Source organism: Microtus pennsylvanicus, chromosome 17, assembly GCF_037038515.1.
Source record: "Microtus pennsylvanicus isolate mMicPen1 chromosome 17, mMicPen1.hap1, whole genome shotgun sequence".
Classification (NCBI taxonomy): Eukaryota; Metazoa; Chordata; class Mammalia; order Rodentia; family Cricetidae; genus Microtus; species Microtus pennsylvanicus.
Genome location: NC_134595.1, coordinates 29,084,663 through 29,103,796, shown reverse-complemented (window position 1 = coordinate 29,103,796; position 19,134 = coordinate 29,084,663). Strand labels below are relative to the sequence as shown.

Below are 19,134 nucleotides of genomic sequence, written 5' to 3'. Positions count from 1 at the left end.
TACAGCTTCAGCTCTGGGCATTAAAGCCCATAAGGCTGTGATCAGCAGGCATGTGTGGACAGACACTAAGGAACTTTTGCTGTCTAGCCTTGTCTATGATGGTGGAGGCTAGCTCACCCTCAACCCTCCGCCAGTGGCAGTGCTGTGACCTGAAAGCACTGCAGTCCCTTTTCTCCCAGGGTCAGAGTCTTTACAATAAGCTTGCAAAACACAACACAGACTTGCAAAGTTTAACCACAAGAGGCCTGTAGCCAGAAGGGCAGGAGAGAGGGGCTGCCAGTGCCATGGTACCCAATGGTCACAGTAATCCAGTCCCAAGAGAACAAAAGCACACCTGCCAATCCCTCCGAGTGACTCAGTTACCTTAAAGAAGTCATTCAGCATTCCACAAGTGACCCTAGCGTTCAGCATGAGTTTAAAAAGAACAGCCCACATCTAGACCACAGGTGGTCCATCTGGCTTGCCATAGCTCATGTTCTTCTCCCAATGCAAACTATAATCAATTCCATCCCATAATCTCTGGTGTCAACCTGAAAGTCCAAAGGCCAGGTGTGAACTCAAGCCAATCATCTGCTCTACAGTGAGAAGGTGTGGGATAGGCACACTGTTCCAGAGGAAGGCTGGCCAGAAGGAGGGGGTGATAGGCCTCTGGCAAGTCTGAAACCAGGGCCCACAGACCTTGTCTTAAAGCTGTAGGATCATCATGTTATCCCAGGGACCACCCCCTACACATCTGGTATGGGCCCTCAAAGCACCAAGTAGCCCTGCCCCATGGCTTGCTGGGCTCAGTGCAGTGTTAGCTGTCAGGGTTGCCTGTGGTTTTCCTGGGAAGTGTGGCTGGCCTCCATTGGCTCTGCTGCTCTGATTTCCCAGGGTGGCAGGCAGCCCCCTTCAGCACTGCCTAACACAGTCTTGGTGATATTCTCTGCGGCAGCTCTGCCCTGTGGCCGAGGAAGCTGTGCCTTCCTGCCTGCAGAATCAGCCTCACGAGGACGCTACCAAGCATTTCAGAACCGGCGGTGTAAACACTCAGGGATTTATCTCTGGGTACACACACTAGTGTGTCTTCTGGGGCTTACACTCCCTGGAGGAGTGAGGGCTGCACCCTCAGCACAGGGACCACAGTCGGAGCTGGAGAGAGCAATGTGTGGATGCAGGGATCAGAGGCATCCTCGAAGATCTCTGATGTTCCTTTGGGGCTTTCCCTGTGGTGAGGTCTCCACTGCTGTTCATCTTCTACCTGTGGAATCCTTTAGCAATCTGCCTGACTGCACCCCTGCATTCCTTTCTACTCTGCATGTGGTCAGACTGCCATCACTCTCCGGAATAGCCATTCCCGACACTACCATCAGCATGCTGGTCACAGCCACGAATGCAAATCAGAGCTTTCCCCAGTCCTTCTGTCTTCCCCTGCTCCCACACCAGAACTGCCCTCAACACTCAGGCCTTTTCTGGTTTGCATTTTGAAACAGTCCAGCTGCTCCCCACTCCCGAGTTCCACTGCAGCAGCACCCAGTTCTTGGCACCAGTACTGTTTCAGTCTGTTTCTGTTGCTATGACAACCTGTCAAGATGACTTAGGAGATGATAGCTCATGGTTCTAACGGCTGGAAAGTCCAACAGAACACTGCAAGGGTTCAAAGAGCTGCTGGGGAGGGCCATATACTGCTTCAAATCATGGTGGAAACAGGGTGGAGGGCACACGCAGAAGGGGCAGCCTTGCTTTAGTGAACCATCCCCTCGGGGCTAGTTGAGTCCTGACACGAGACTCTGACCCAGGAGAAAGGCATTAGTCCCTCTTCATGACCTCAACACCTCAAGGTCCCACCTCAGTACTGTGACATCAGCAAATTCTAGCACAAATTTTGGAGGGGACAAATCACAAACTACAGCTGACTGACGAGGCTCGGGGTGGAGCTGGAAGAGCTCAAGGAGAATGCCAAAACTGGCTCCAGGGAGAGGAGGCACAGAGTGGACGCCAGATGAGAGGGGCTGGGCAAGGGCAAGGGCTTGGACACAGGTGGATCACACAGTAGACATACATACTTGTTGTTAATGAGCAGGGAAAGTGCCGCATAAGCTCAGAGAGCTTTATTACCTATACTTATGAACCTTACTCCAGTCCAGGTGAAGATCCCTGAGACGTCACCCCAATGAATGTCACACCTGTCCATTATGGCAGCTGAGGTCATGGGGGGGAATTAACTGCCTGAAGGAAGCTGGCATTCCACTTAACATCCCTCTGCCTGCAGGATGCACCCCATCCCCCCCACACTGCAGTTATGTGAGGAGTCCTACTCAGTGTAACTTCATTTTAAAATGCCTAATTTTGAAGTTTTTCTGACGTTTACTAAAAGGCTATTTATTCTAGGGACAAACAACTGTTTGCCTCTTACCCTGGACAGATCAGTGAACGCTATAGCTCCTCTGGAGGGCTCCATGGGGCATTCTGACATAACCGAGATGGGGAGCAGCCTTCTCCACACTCCCCCTTAGCGGGAACGAGGCACTGCAGCCAGGACCTCACCTAATCCACTGCACACACTCCAGGGTGGCAGCTTGTAAGGGGTAGTGCAGCTGTGGAACACACTGACATCATGAGGAGCCAGGAACTCCACAAACTTGGCGTCACTGAAGGCATCCTTCTTACAGTGAAAAACGGAGGCAACTTGGTTAGAGATGTACAGGATCTTCCCAGAAACCAGGGACACGGCTACAGCAAACATATCCTGGAAACGGAGACCACAAGCAGTGATTATAGGCAGTAGGAACTGATCGGTTATATAAGGCTAGTGGGAACACCCTGACGCGAGGACCAGGGTGTGTCTGGGCCTCCTCAAGCCTGGCCAAGCTGACTTTCCTGTTCCAATGCCGACATCCAACATAACACCAGCAGGAATGGCACATCAGGCCAGCCTTGCCCAGCTCCTGTGCTCCCCTGGCACAGCAGTGACCTTTGACAGCTGGTCTCTCTCAGGTAATGTGGGTGGCCTGCAGAGCTGCCTGCCCCTCTGATCACAGGCCAGCCCCCTTGGAGGGATTTGGCTGGCAGGTCTGAGGAGCTAGGCTGAGGCAAGGGTCACCACTATTCTTCCCAGTATTACTGTCTGTTCTCACTGAGAATTCAGGAGCGTGGGCTCTTCCCCCCCAGGCCTTTACATATTCAGAAATGTGGGCTTTGACCCAGACCTTATTACCACTAAGCCTGGACAAACAGATGGTCACCGAATCTGTCTCTTCATCCTGAAGCCACAGAAAGCTGGAGCCTCAAGCTTCACCACGACTGGGCTTCTCTAAGACTGGGAGCTATGAGTCAGAGTCAGCCAGAGACGAAGACAATCTCCCAGGAAAGAGCAGAAGTCTAGAACATGACTTAACTCCAGAATCACCAGCGTCGTGACTTTATTTTATTGGGAGGAACAGGCCTGCTTCCTGACAGCGGACCAGCTGGCTTACCCAAGGGAGAACTCACGCCCTGTCAAAACACTCACAGCGTTCTTCACGATGTACTCCGAGGTAATGCCCTCAACCTGCTCCATGGTGTAGGAGGGCACATTCACACTGCAGGGCTGGCTCTCACTGGACATCAGCAGCTGGTAGTACTCCTCGTTAGCTACAGGAGAAATGACAGCCGTGTTCAGCAGCTGAAACCAACGTGACAGCACACGCTCACTGGCCCCTGCAGGTGGGGTCCATTTTTCTCAAATGAACAAGTGGGATGAGATAGAATATTCTGGATATAAAGAATGTAGACATGAGTGACCAACACTCAAGAGCAGACCGGAGATGTTCTCTGACACGTCAGGTCTTCTTACAAATTTAAAAACTGACAAATACATTACTTTAAGTCCTAAGGGTCCATATGGCTCTGAAGTGTGATACGACCACAATGATCTTACTTAGGACCACAGCAGCAGCTCCTGTACCTGACTGAGCCTCAGTGGTCCTTTTAGGGACTTCCATGCAGGTGAAACCCACTACTTGAAAGAGGAACAGCTATCAGAAGCCAGACTGGAAAGAAATTGCTCTGAGCAGCACCTGTAAATGAACTGACATGAGTTCCTTTCTGGTAGGATCCTGGGGGAGCCAAGTCACAGCAGCTCTCACTTCTGATGGCAGCAAAAACAGTCAGTCCACTCCTGCCTCCATAGCTCCACGTGCCCTCTAGACGGAGCCCATGGTGGCAGTTTCCTGGATGGAGTTTGACCCTGGGATCCAGCCAAGCAAGTGTTCCCTGCAGTGTGGTGGTGAGGTCTTTGGACCCGTGGCTGGGTCTTATCTGATGTTGATTACTCGACCTTCACAGCCTAGTAGGTTTCTGAGCGTGCTCTCTGCTGGAAGGCTTAGGAAAGTTCTTGATTTGGCAGAGCTCCCATGTTCTGAAGTTAGTGTGGAGGCCAAGCATGAAGCATGGAAACCAACAGTCCCCGGAGAGCAAGCTGCCTCCAAGTCAGACTGACTCACGGAGCTGCTCTTTCTAGAGAGCAGGGTCTTCCTTAGGCAGAGGCCAGGGTCTCTACTGTGGGGTTTGGCCTTAGAGCACCAGGTTCCCAGACAGGTTTAGCCTAACCAGCACTGGCTAGCAGGCAGCACTGTTTAGAACACATCAATCTTCCAAAAGGGACAGCAGCTTAGAAAGGGGTACACAGAGGTTTGAAGAGAGCACTCAAACGTGCCCAGAGGCCAGCACACGGAGAATAATGCCTCTACAGCTGGCTCCAAGGACCAGATCAATAGCAGCAACCTGCCTGTTATGGACAAAAAGCTGTCCAGAGACTTAGAAACAGAAGACCGTCTGAAGTACAAGTTCATACTTAGACTGCTGGACACACACCTGGCCTAGATGCTTGCCGGCTTCAGACAAGCCAGTAATACTAACCGCGAAGGCCACACTGCCTAGATCTTAGCCTTTCGACTTTGTCTATTTTGATGTGTGCTTGTAACATGTAGTACTTAGCCTTCAGCACATGTGTGTGACTGTGGCCAATGGCGCAGTGGGGTGGTGTTTGCACAGGCACCACACATGGGTGAAGTGGTGGTGGGGGGGCTTGATTTTCGCATCACCTGTCCATGGCACCTGCCTTCCCTGCCCCCATGGGATGTTAAACCTCTACCAGTTCATCGTAAAGGATCACATAGCCAGCAACAGCCCCCACCATCAGTGACTGGAAAGAAAACGGACTAAGAAAAGGGTCTAAGCACTCAGCACTCTGAGCCAGGGCTATAGGAAGATATTTTCTCCCCAGTGGAGCAGCCACAAAGCTCATATCCCTGTGCCTAGCAACCGACTGAAGGCTTCTGGGCCTTTCTTCCAATGCCTACAGCTAAGCCTTCCTAGAATGGCCCATCCAGGGGACTGAGGGCTCAGCCTCAGGAGGGGCTGCCTGCCTTCCGCCTGGGCAGTGTGCCCAGGTGTCTGGGAGTCAAGGGCAACTGCAATGGCCTGGGAAACAGGAGACGGGGAAGCTGACCCATGCAGGTGCTGGACAGGAGCAACCTGAAGGAGGGCTGAGTCTGCTGGGGTGCTATGACCCAGTGCCTCTCCACATAGGGAATCACCTCAGCTCTTTTTCCAAGTTCTTTTTTTTGTTTGTTTGTTTTTTTTGTTTTTGTTTTTCGAGACAGGGTTTCTTTGTGGCTTTGGAGCCTGTCCTGGAACTAGCTCTGTAGACCAAGTTCTTATTTAGAAGCCTCAGTCTTCGACTTCAGGACCAGTTAAAATGTTCTGCCATATTCTGTCTTCTCAAACAGCAGCAGGTTCTGCATTTTGAAGGCCCAAGACTACGATGGCTAAGTGAGCTGCCCCTGACCTTGCATGCATGACGGTGAGGGCTGTCCTGTGACAGAACCCAGTGATGGGTGGTGCTGCTGTGCCCTGTCTCTTTCCTCATTGGCTGAAATAATCACCAGGGCAGAAAAGGTTTCGTAGGTAAACATTTTTAGATAAACAGGAAATGAGTCATCTGAGTTGAGTTCATGAATTAAAAAGTGCCTTGGAGGAAGAAGCTGGAGATGTGGCTCATCTGGTTAAGAGGACCAGGGTTCAAATTCGAGCACCCACAGGGTGACTCACACTGCTTGGAACTCCAGTTCCAGAAGATCTGATGCCATCTTATGGCCTTGACTGGCACTGCACACACTTGGTGCATATATTCAGGTACACACACTACACACACACACACTACACACACACACAGAGTGCTATGCCTGGAATTTAGCTCAGTTGGTAGAGTGCCTACATAAATCCTTAAGTTAGACCCCAGCATCAAATACAACCAGATATGGTAGTACAGTCTATAATCCTAGCAGTTGGAAGGTGGAGGCAAAAGGATCTAGAATTTCAGATCATCCTCAGTTACACTGCAAGCATAGTGAGTCTGTGCTTAGCATGGGCTGCCTGAGATCCTGCTTTCAAAAAAGCCAGCGTGAAGAGCTAGAAAGCCCCTCTGTATCATTTCTCAGGCGACAGGTTAGAGGTGAATAAGACCTCAGGAATGTACTTCAATTCTGACCCATGTAGCTCATGGTAGCGTGTGACCAACATTCTGAACTCATGGTCATTGTCCCAAACACATCTCAGAGTCTAGACTATGCAAGACTTCTGCAGAAGACCTGACCTTACCACGGGAAGCTTATGAGGTAAATGGACTTCTCCCACCCATGCGTCAGCTTTGGCAGACTGCTCACTCACTTCTGTGGAATTCAAGGAAAAGGCAAGCAAATGTGAGCCTTGTGAAGAGAGTGTTTGGGGACAGAGAGAGCCGTATTCATCTCTGGCCTCCCTCACCACGGTTTCTGCCTATTTTTGGTTTTGTCTCTAAAATTCCGGTTTAATAGAATATAGCAATGAACCACGGTTCTCAACCAACATTAACTTCATTGTATTTTTATTGCTTCCTTCTGCCATTTCAGGGTTGGATCTTAGAAAGCTGACACTATTTTTACTATAGTTTGGGACATTTAATATGTGTTTCTGGGAGCTGGAGAGATGGCTCAGAGGTTAAGAGCACTGCCTGCTCTTCCAGAGGTCCTGACTTCAATTCCCAGCACCCATATGGTGGCTCACAACCACCTGTAATGAGATCTGGTGTCTTCTTCTGGTATGCAAGCATACATGCAGGCAGAACACTGTATACATAATAAATAAATAAATTTTTAGGGGCAAAAAAAAAAACCAAAAAAATGTGTTTCCAGGACTGGGAAAGATGGATCAGAGGGTAAGGGCTCTTGCTGTGCAAACCTCCTGAGTCCAATCTCTGGAAATAGAGATGGAAGAAGGTAACCCACACCACAAGGTTGTCTTCTGACTTCCACACGCATGTGCAACACACATGCCACCCACCACCACACATAGAGACACACAGACACATACACACAAAAAATAAGTGAGCAAACAAAACCCCCCTTGTTTCAGTGGGTTGAGCAGACGTGCAAAGTGCACGTACCCTTCACCTGCTTCACGCTCCGCAGGGCGTACTTCAAGGTTGCCAGCGTGCTGGGCTTCCCCTTGGCCTTCTTGTCTGCAGGGAGGTGGACCTTCAGCTCCCTCAGTGTTCTTATCAGCTCTTTGTGTGTGTCAGCTTTGGCAGACTGCTCGCTACTGTGGAATTCAAGAAAAAGACAAGCAAATGTGAAGGCAGTATTTGGAGACAGAGAGAACTGTATTCATCCCTGGCCTCCCTCACCATAGGCCAGCAACACCTTCTCAGTTGTGGTCACCAAGGAAGTCATGACTAAATGCCCTCCTTCCAGGAGACCACAGACTGATAAGAATCCCCGTTCTCACCCAGAGAGAGAAGTCCTTTCAACAAGATCCTTCCCCTGGGGTCAGGCTGAACCTCACTTAGGAGGGATGTTAGTCAACCCTTGGTATAGTGGTATAGGCTTTACCACTGGGCTGTCTCCTTCCCCACCCCATGCAGAGGGACAAGGACAGTGTGAGGACAAGAAAGGTGCTCCTGTAGACATGAGCATGGACCATGAGAACAGGAGAGAGGAAAGGGGACCTTTAAGAAGGGGATTCCAGGGAGAAGAGAGAGAGCAGAGGAAGATCGGAGCGAAAGCAAAGAACTGCTGCTGGTTTATGCAGAGGAGACGGTATCCAAAGAATGATGGGTCTTCAACAGCCAAGTGCCCACAGGCCTTGGGAGAGAGGTCTCAGCCCCACAGATGATAAGAAAGTGTCTGTGAACACACAGATACTTTGTTGCAAAAGAGTGAGGAAGTTCCTGTTGAAGATCCAGGTCTGAGGCAAGGCTGCCTAGAATAGAGGTAGGGAGAAACAAGGTGTCCAAGAACAACCGGCTCAGGGACGGACGGGGCCAGCGGTCTTATGAAAGGCAGATGCCACCAGTCACACTGACTGTGCGGTCAAATCAACAGATTTATCCAAGTTTAAAAGAGTCGCATTACTTTCAAACCTGGCCTGAGAGGAAGTCCTGCAACTTGTTGAAAGAGCATGAGGTGGGAGCTGTGGTGGGTCTCACCTGCAGACGCTTGTGGAGGGGTTGTGTTCCGGCTCTGTCATCATCAGTCTGAAGGCATCAGGGCTGCAAGAACAGATAATGACAGTCCCAGGGTCAGACCGCTATATGCCTCTCCCCGCATCCAGCCAGTGACAACAGACTAGGAACATCACACCAGAGACTTTTAAGAGAATAGCAGGTGCATAGGGTGATGGCTTTGGGATAAAGTCCCTGCCAGGCATGCCTGATGCCTGATGTATGGTCTCCATGTCTTCCCACAAAACAAAAATCAGGGCTGGAGAATCAGCTCAGTGACAAGCACTTCCAGAGGACCCAGGTTTGATTCCCAGCATCCACATGGCTGCTTATACCCTTGTGTAACTCCAGTTTCAGGGGGTCTGATGATGCTCTCTTATGTCCTCTGTGGTCACTAATCACACAGTGGTGCACAGATATACATAAAGACAAAACACCCATACACATTAAATTTTTTTTTTTTTTTTTGGTTTTTTCGAGACAGGGTTTCTCTGTGGTTTTGGAGCCTGTCCTGGAACTAGCTCTTGTAGACCAGACTGGTGTCGAACTCACAGAGATCCGCCTGTCTTTGCCTCCCGAGTGCTGGGATTAAAGGCATGCACCACCACCGCCCAGCCACATTAAAATTTAAAAAAGGGAAAATTATGTTAAAACTGGAACAGAAGATCTTCAGATAGCAGAATTGCTCATTGAGAGATGGAAATGCAAAAGGAGCAATCATTTTCTGTGACCTGCTTCGTAGGTGTGAGAGCAGCTACCTCCAAGATCTCACCAGACTGTCTGTCAAGTGGTATCAGACACAGAAATGCAATGACTGCAGTATCATTATTCAGAAGGACAGACCCCAATAAATATCACCTACAGAATTAAGCTGTGCAGCAATCCTGCAAGTCAGTACTAGTACTTGCTGCTTGAAGATGGGCAACAGAAAAATAGGGAGGAAGCCACAGGTGTTCTGTGTGTGAGGGTCTGACCTGAGGCTGAACCTACCTCGGGTGAGTGCTGGAAGGTTCCATTAGCATCCGCAACTCCTTTCCACTGTCATCACAGTCACTGCCCTGAGAGTCCCGCCCCGTGGAGCAGTTTTCATTGGTTTCATTTCCGCTAGAGCCACTGCTCATGTCCACATCTTCCTGGAGCGCAGCCTGGCTGGGCTGAGGCTCCCCTGGTTCCTTGGTGGGGCTGGTGGGACTAGGGGGAAAGTTCACGTATCCGTTCATGTCAGGATGAAGCTGGTGAAGAAGAGAATATTGCGGTCAAACATTAAAAGGCATCAGTGAGGCCGGGGATGAAACTCAATAGTATAAAGCATTGATCTAGTATGTGTGGGGCCCTGGGTTTGATTTCCAGTATCAATGGCACAACTGTCATTTACTTGTGGGCTCGTGTGTTCCCAATTCCTGAGCTCCTACTGACCCTGGATCAGGAAGACAGTTGACCTGAGAGCCTTAGCTGGGCCACGGAAGTGCTTAACACGTTGTCAGCAAACAGACAAGGACACTGACAGTCACCCAGGTAGGGGGGAAATATAGTTATGCTAAATGGTAAGCAGGGCCTAAAAATCTTTGTTCGACCATCTCCCCAGGTGACGTTAAGCACCGTGGTCCAGCAACAAGTTCACCACAGCACAGCATGCGTTACAGAGAAGCTGAGGGCAGCAGGGTCTTCTGGAGAGAATGCTGTTGGGTGAGGGCCTCCATGAGGCTGGTCCACAGCTCAAAGACAAGAGACTGTTATGTGTCACTGGGAGAAAAAGGGAGGGCCAGGGATAATGTTTCTAACAGGATCCTGGCAGGAAGCAGATGCCACTTAGGCTGGGTCGCATCAGATTTATGCAAACAGATAAAAGCAGTTAAGGGCTGGGTGCTGGCCTGGAAGATGCGGTTACCACCACCCAAGAGGTTAAGGAAAGAAGAAAGAGCTAAAGAAATGCAGACCACTGCAGATTAAGGAAGAAATGCCTGGCCACTCTCTCCTCCTGACCTCTACTCTCAAGCATATGAGGAAGCCAGAAACTAGGGACATGCTGACTCTTGTGAGGAGGCCAAGTGGTGGCAGCAGGCTCACCTTGAAGGTGCAGCATCTCCACCGGCTTCCTGGCAGTCAGGAAAACACAAGCTGCCAATGCAAGGCGGACACAAGCCAGGTCACATTACAGTCAGTGCATGTGCTGCATGCAGGATTCCATGCTGCAGGTGAGCTGATAGGGGAGACCTGCATAAGATCAGGTCGCAGCCAGCTCCAGACTAGGCTAACCCAGGACACTCCTGTCCTGTCCCCATCCTAGGCTTAGAGGTTCTCTGTGCTAAGCCCACCATGGTCTTGCCTGTCTGCAGCGGTAGGTACATGCTGAACCTTCTCAGGGTGGGACAAAGACAGGAATACCTCCTAGATTCAAGCTCCACATCATTTCCCCCATAATTCATGTAAAATGACCAAACATTTAAAACTGCAGGAAAAACAGTGTGTTTTCAGGAGCCCAGGAAATCCCAAAAGGGTCCTAGTGTTTGTCACCAAGCAAAGGCATATCCAGGTGTAGCAGAGATGGGAGCAGCAATTCACAGGGGTGGCACTGGGGTCTCACATCCTGCTGGGTTGCCCCACACCCCAAGGATCTAGTGGCTAGCACTACAGATTCTCCCCTCCTCCCCCATGTCCCAGTAGGACAAGTGGAGAGTGTAAACACTGAGAAGATGCTGACAGACAACTGTGGGCCACAACAGCCTGAGGTCACCTAAGGGCCACACCAAAAAAGTGGCCATATATGCAGGAAGCAAAGCAGGTGGCATCCAGTCAGTATCCTGGTGATGGCTTCATAAGGCCCAGCATGATCCTTCACCCAGCACCTCTCCAGGTCTTACTCACTGTAGGGTTAACTCCAGGGACATGGGAACCACACGGAATCTGCTATGTTGCTTCTGGGGACCAGCTGAATGATGAGACTTTGTCTGTCCACAAGTAACAAAGGCCAAAGTGGGGCTTTCAAGAAGATTCCAACAGAGGATGTGGGGTAAAGGAAACACTCCTCCACTGCTGGTGGGAGTGCAAACTGGCACAGCCCCTTTGGATATCAGTATGGAGATTTCTCAGAAAATTAGGAAACAACCTTCCTCAAGGCCCAGCAATACCACTTTTGGGTATATACCCAAAGGATGCTCAATCATACATACCACAAGGACATGTGCTCAACTATGTTCAAAGCAGCATTGTTTGTCATAGACAGAACCTGGAAACAACCTAAATGCCCCTCGACTGAAGAATGGATAAGGAAAATGAGGTACATTTACATAATGAAACACAGAAAAAAAATAATGACAGCTTGAAATTTGCGTGCAAATGGATGGATCTAGAAAACATCATATCAAATGAGGTAACCCAGACCCAGAAAGACATATACTCACTTTTAGTCACAAAGCAAAGAAAGACAGCCTACAATTCACAACCCCAGAGAAACTAGAGAACAATGAGGACCGTAAGAGAGACATACATGGAAAGTAGAAAAAGATAAGATCTCCTGAATAAATTGGGAGCAGGGGGACCATGGGAGAGGAAGAGAGGAGAATGGAGATAAATATATAGCTCAATAACAACATTAATATATATACATACATATACATACATACATATACACACACACATATATGTATATATCTCCAACAAAGAAACACAGCCACCAACAGAGAGGAGAGCAAATCAGAGCAGACAGCACCTAGTTCTCCTCATGCACAAAATCTACAGTCAACAGGTTTGATGAAACAAGCAACTAAAACTCAGATAATGCCACTGGCCAAGACAAAAACACATCAGAACTGATTTTAAAAAAAAGACACAGTTTTGTCAAGACGGGAGAAATGTCTGTGGTGACGGGAGGGGGGGGAGGGTGGCAAGGGGAGGTCTGAGTCCTGTTGCTCCTTTTGGTATGTAGATCAGGATGGTCTTGAACTTGTAACCCTCCTGCCTCAGCCATCCACGTGCTGGGATTATAGAGATTATGGGTGCACATACCTTACCTCTCTAAAAAGGGAAAGGTGGCACTGCCTAGCAGGAGGAGAAATCACGGGGAAAACAGCCATTTTTGCCCAGAGAAAATAGTTTTCTAGAAAAGCCTTAAAATACTGAGATAAAGACAGGTTTGAATCTACCAATCTCCAAATGCCCTGGGTGCCAGCAAAATCATGTAATAAAAGTCTAGCAACCCCAGAGGAAGATGTATTTTCAAGAGCAAAGAGAGCGATAGTACCCAACGAGGAAAAAACAAACACGCAACCTGTATAGAAGGCAGGAGGGTGCCAGGCTGAGGCACCAGGAGGCATTGTTTATACACAATGTAAGGAAGGACTGTGCAGGGAAGGGAGGACACCCCAGACAGGGACCTGCTTGCTGTGTCATAGAGACAGTGAGTTTGTCAGTATCCCAGGTCACAGGCAACATAAACGCAGCTCAAGTCAGAACAAACTGACTTCTGGCCTTCACTTTACTTTATTTTAGCAGTTTGGAAGTTAGGCTTAGTTTGAGGAAAGAGGAAGGGAGGAGACTTTCAGCGTGTCTACACACAGGCTTCATGGAGGGCATCTTCCTACAGAGATGCAGGAACTGATGGAGAGACCACCAGCACCAGGAAAATGCAAAGGAAGAAGTTATTTGACCCACTGCATAGTGATGGCACGGTGGAGAACAGCTGGCCACGGGGACCTGGAAATGTTATCACAGAGACTCCGGAAGGAGGGTGTGACCTTTCCTTCTAGGAACTGAAACACAGAAATGCCCCAACAAGTTGTGAGTGCTTAGTCTGTGGGACAACAGAACCCAAGCAGTGCCATAGGTGTGTGTGTGTGGGGGGGTCTCTGTGTGATACCTGTATCACGTGACCACTCAGGCCAGATGCCAGCCTCAGCTTCCAGACTGTACTACTGCCTCCACGTGGCCCCACTGCAGTCAACACAATGGAGAAAGAAGTGATTCTGGTGAATGGTGTTTCTTATACTAGGCTTGAGATGGGACCCTTACTCAGAGGACAGACTGTGTCTGTAAAAGGCACTGCAGACTCTGAGGTCCAGCTGTGCCTGGGCATCACCGCTACCGATACAACCACCCTCCAGTCTGGCCTGTGTGTATATTCTCACTCCAAAGACTTCGCACTGTTGTTGCCTCTGGCCCACAACACTCTCCTCAGACACTCGGGTAACTTCATCTCTGTCTCCCTGTTGGGGGGGTTGTATCAGGATGATGCTTCCATTCCCTCTAGAGAGCAACGTGTATAAGAGGAGAGAGTTTGAGTGTTTCCTGCTGGACCCCTAGGGCATAGCACTTACTATGCCTGGGACTCTGCACCAGGGAGCTCTGTGCACCTGCCAGGAGAGCCTGGGACTGCCAGGAAGAGGGGATTCGCATAGTCTAGAACTCTGCATCACAGGGCACGTGCTCCCACTGAAAGAGGCACAGCAGTATAGCCTGGAACACCAGAACACCCAAATTTGTACACAATAAAAAGTGCTGTAGGAGTCCAGGACGAGCCCAGGTAATCACACTAAAACCACCAAGACACACATGCAGGCACGGCTTCCCAGTGACCGCTAGGGCCACCTTCCAGCACACTAAAGCACAGAATGCTCCTGGGGTTTACCCAGAACATTGGGGACCAACAAGGAACTAGAGCACACTGGATATGAAAAATTCCTGGAAGACATACAGGAGCAGTGGGTCAGGGCTTGTGAGTGGGGACTGGGAGAGAGGGGCAGGTGGTCCTAGCGGCATGGGCACCCTTGATGAAGACTTGTCACTTGAGCGCCTGTGTTGACTCCAGGCCTTCCGAGTGGGCGTGCAGTCCTCGTGAAGCCACCAGGATGTGTTCTCTCTTGACCCCTAGGACTCTAGACCCCATCCATCTCATCCACACAGTCCTCCCCACAGGTGAGCAGCCCATCTTTTTTGCCTTAGGTTCTGAAGGTGGTGGAGCAGCGGCGGCGGCATGGCATCTGAGTGAGCAGTCCAAGGGGGCCAAGCTCTCTGTCGTCCTCCGCTCTTCCAGGCTATGTGGTCTTGACAAGTTCCTTAGCCTCCGTGCCATGTTTCCCCACCTTTATGATGGGAATAAAAAGAATCCCTCCTTCTCATTGGCCCTGGGAGGATTAAACGGTATGATGTATCTGGAATGTAATATATGACTGACAAGGAACAGCTTTCCATCTTGGAGCTAAGTCATGACAGGAAAGCACAGGCAAGTCACACAGTAACTGGGGAAGGGTGAGGGAGTTCACTGTGGAGCAAGCTGGCAGCACCTCCGGCTTGCATACAAAGGACTGGGACACAGACCCCATTCTACCCAACAGCACCCCTGGTGCACCGTGGGTGTTCTGTGTTGCTCAGTTCCTGGGACTCCTAGTTTGTGTCTGGCAGTATCAATTCCTGGTGTGTTTGGTGGTGGTGGTGATGGGGTCTGTGTGAACAGGGTCACTGTTGCCACCAGGTTACCTTAGAGAGGAAGATAAACTTTTTCGAAAAGAGGGTCAGGCAAGAACGGCAGAAATGTAAGGCAACAAACTGAAGCTAAATCTTCCAAGACCTCATTATTCCAGAAAATGGACTGCTCAGCATGAATGGCTCTGATGAGCTGACATCAGTTTGCCAAGTTGGCAGAAGCAGCTGCTGGTCCAAGCAGACTTTGCCTTCTGGTCAAGCACTCTGTCCCAGCCCTTCTGGGTGGGCAGGAGTCCCTGGGAAACAGGGTACAGTCTCAGGGAGGGTTCTGGGAGGGAGAAGGAGACCTTGGCTGAGACCCTCTTGGCCTGAACCCACACCTTCCCATAGCCACCCACTAGCCTCGCCTATGGACAGAAGCCAGCCTGAGGCCAGGAGTTAAGCTGGGCTGTTGACCCGGTCACTTGGCCATGTTCACTCTCCTCAGGCAGACAGAGGCACATTAGGAAACTGCAGGAGGTCATGAGTCTAGGGTGGAAGAGGGTACCCCAAGCTGGCTGCTGGGAGCTCACAGTATTGCAGCTAGCTATACTTTCCATAATAAATAGTTTAAAAAAACAACAAACAAGCATGAAAAAACAAGTCCTGGAAAGCAGAGCCTGGACAAAATGCCAGCTTCCAGTGCTATTATCAACTCCCTGTCCCCTGCTTAAGAGGAAAATAAATACATTTTCTAAGGGAAATGAAAATCAGTAAATTACCTACTTCCTTGAAAGTACAGACGGCAGACATCTAAGGTTCCAGCTTGGTCTGTGTCCCTGAACTGAACACGCCCCTCTAACTAGTCTGCAAGAACAGCTTGAACCTGGCTAATCATAGGCCAGCAAACTCTGAATGTTTCCTGACTTTATATAACAGGGACCTGACAGCCTGGACCTCAAGTCTGCAAGCCTCATGGTATTTTACAACCTCAAATATTATAACATGTTTTCTACTTCCTGGTAGAAGCCAACTCCCTGGGGCCTGCCTGCTGTAATCTGGAGAAAATGTTTGTCCTGTTAAATAAACAGCCACGCTCTCCATGGTGACGATTGAGTAACGGAGGAAAATGTGGCCAGGGCTGTCCAAATAAGGAGGGGAAGGAGGCACGCGGGCGGGGCGCTGCCTTACAAGGACTCCCCCACATGCTTATTAATGTTACCTATGTTGAAGTACCAAGCTGTAGAATAATAATGTGCCAGGATGGCAGGCCCTGGTGATGGCTGAGGTAGGAGGAGCTACTTGAACACAGGCCTTTGCCCTTGGGGACTTGTGCTGATCCTATTTGACCAGGTGTCGCAGTGAACAGGCCCTGTTTCTTCACACAGCCCACTGTGGTAAGATTATGACGCGAGGATGGCAAGATGGCGGCCCAGTGGGTAAGGACATTTGCTGCAGAGACTGCTGATCTCAGTTTGATCCCTGTAACTGACTCCTTCAAGTTACCCTCTGACCTCCACATGCACACAATACACGCACGCACACGTGAGCATACACACACACACACACACACACACATCACTTTTTAAAAAAGTCAGTCGTGTGGCTTCTCTCCCTACTTTTGTCTTGCTCTAGACTCTCGAGTTAGCTACAGTGACCGGTTTGTTACCATTATATTTCACATGATGGCCAGCTCCCCAGAGGGGCGGACCCTGGCTTGGGAACAGGCCAGCAGAGGCTCTACCCTTGCTTGTTCTCCCAGGAGTCTGCTGGTAGGCAGCTTCCCGCAAGGGTTAGATGAAGAGGGGCTCCACAGAGCGGTGGGTTACGTGTTTCTAGTCACCTAATCAGCCATTTTCAAGGGCAGCACCAACACCCAGTGTGGCTCTTTCCTTTGCCTCTAAGTTCCCGGCCCATCAATCATTCATCGACTTCCCAGAGCTGGAGCTGAGGGGCCGCTGAGATTGAATGAAATCATACCATTATGATAAGCCCCACACCTCCCAAGGTTTTCTAGAAGGTTCAGTGTTTGAGAGAAGCCATATAGCAACAGGAGCCTTTCCTACTTCCTTTAAGCACACCAGATATGCCTCACACCGTGACGCGATGTAACACGAGGCAGAGAGTTTCAGAACCGTCTTATCACTGAGGAAACAGTCCACAGACGCGGAACTCCTCCAAACCCTTGAACTGAATCAGATTTCACAGACTGCCTCAGATGAGGAAACTGAGGCCCAGGGTAAGTCAAGGTACCCAGTAGCTGCCCGCTGGCTGATGTGGGGCTCCCCCTCTGGGGCTCCCCCACCCCCCAGCACTCCGACCTCCACAGAAAACGCGAGCTGCATTAGTGCTGTACAGTGAATCATACAGAGATGACAGCGACGGATAACTGCAACCACCCACAGTGCCACTCCACGCTGGCACCCTGCGCAGCTACCACTAAAACAAAGGAGTCCCTGGCTTCATTCGATTTCAACAACTTAACAGAAAGCGACTGTGTGATTTAAAAACCCGATTTATTAATTCAAGACTTCAGGCAGACTCTCATCCCTTATCAGCCAAATCCCACCTAGACCCAACAGAGTAAGGTAAGGTAGTGTGGACAAGTCCTCTTCCCGCTTGCACCTCTAGGAAGCATGTGGACCAAGGAGGAGAAACAGATCCTGTGACGGCCAGACCTGGTTTTAGAGTGGTACAGCCTGCCAGCCTGTGTCTGTGCCTCGCTGAGCTAGGGGTTACCCTGGAAGATTTCCAGGGAGCCCTCTGGCTCTCTTGTTCTGTATGAATCACCTTTCCAAACTGGTTCCTTGTGTATACGTTACAGAAACCCTGGCAACCAGGGTTCCTGCAGGGGAGGCAGTCCACCGCCCACCTCTTGGTCCATGTCTGTGCTTGACAGCCAAGGTATGATGTCCCAAAGGATGACGTGACTGCTCCAACTCAGAGTGGACCCCCTCCCTCCGCCACACGCCCAGTCCATCTGGAGACAGCGGTTCTGGCAAGGATGCCACAGAGGACAAAGTGGGTGGACAAGGTGGTCCCTCTGACCTCAGGGGTCCCCAGGCGTGACTTGGCACTGGGGGCTTTCTCTTCTCTGCTAACCCCTCCCCCACCGCAGGGGGTCAGCGCCTAGCAGCGGTCCTTCCCCAGGGCCAGACTTGACTCTCTGGACTCAGAGTAGGAAGCCCCTTCTCAAGGGACCCTCTGTATCCTAGTGACAATTTGCAGTGACCCCGGCCCCCTTGGACATCACGACGGGAGTGGAGGCGGGGTGGCGGATAAAGAAACTCATTTAAAGAAACGCAGTCTGGTGGGCGATCTCTCCACGGCTCTGCGCCCTCCGACAAGATGCCTAACTAATCTTCCCGACCTCTGTGCCTAGACCTGCGAAATAGGGGCAGCAGTGTGAGGCTGGAAGAGGGTCAGCGCATGGTCCCGTCTGCATTCTGCCGAGTTGCACCCATCCTCACGGCCGCCTACTTCTGGCGCAGGACCCCAGCTCCAGCTGTCCGAGCCGCAGGTTACGTAAGCCGCCCGCGGTCGTCCCGGTTCGCGCCACCGCCCGGCGCCGCGCCACTCACCGCTCCGCCACGTCCGCCCGCGCGTCCGTTCCTCTCCCGGCCCGTCACTCGGTGCGCCAGGCCTGCGCCGCAGCCGCCCGGAGCCGCTTGTCCCTGTCGCGCTGCCGCCGCCGCCGGGTCGCCCTCGGCTGTCACATAGTGGAAAACGTGACCGCGCGCGCTGCGCCCGCCCCTGCGCGCACCATTGGTTGCGGTGCCGCCTCATCTGCATACCGGCGGGGCGGAACCTGAGAGCGGTGCGCGTCAATTGGTTGAGACGCCCGTCGCTCCCTTTACATAAGACGCACATGGAACTCCATGTTCGCCTCCCCGGTTCCTCAATGAAGACGCGGCCGGCTCGTGCGCCCCTCCGCATCTTGGCGAGTGGGATCGTCCACTTCCGGCCCGCGGGTCTTCCATTCACCTGGCGCGGCCGCTGCCGGCTCGTCCGGCGCGGAGTGGCGCGTACCAGTGCGGGCGCGGGGGGGATTTATGCCGGGCGTCTACGCAATTCGCGCCCAGCGGAGTCCTGGGGCCGCGAGCCTGCGGGCCTACCATCCTACCGCTTGTGGCGACACGTCCGATCCGGGCGCCCCGCAGGACAGAGAAAGCTGTCCTCGCTCACCCAGCCCAGTTCATTCATTTCCTTTCTCATTCATTCGCGGCGAGGCGCCGGAA

The 19,134-nt window shown here is 51.1% G+C and overlaps 1 protein-coding gene across 2 annotated transcripts in view; it reads right to left on the bottom strand.

Moving 5' to 3' along the window:
* The window catches only part of Per2 (period circadian regulator 2), a 46,425-nt gene extending 27,811 nt beyond the window's left edge, over positions 1 to 18,614 (bottom strand). Inside the window, exons 1-6 of one of the 2 annotated variants that reach the window (XM_075951250.1) lie at positions 18,478 to 18,614; positions 9,491 to 9,732; positions 8,486 to 8,548; positions 7,445 to 7,599; positions 3,491 to 3,612; positions 2,527 to 2,728 (exon numbers count right to left, since the gene is read on the bottom strand). In XM_075951250.1, coding sequence (XP_075807365.1) covers positions 2,527 to 2,728; positions 3,491 to 3,612; positions 7,445 to 7,599; positions 8,486 to 8,548; positions 9,491 to 9,720 — 772 coding nt within the window. In that variant the 5' untranslated portion in view covers positions 9,721 to 9,732; positions 18,478 to 18,614. The remainder of the gene's footprint in view (positions 1 to 2,526; positions 2,729 to 3,490; positions 3,613 to 7,444; positions 7,600 to 8,485; positions 8,549 to 9,490; positions 9,733 to 18,477) is intronic. The other variant, XM_075951249.1, reaches the window with a different exon arrangement.
* Between the last annotated feature and the right edge of the window lie 520 nt (positions 18,615 to 19,134).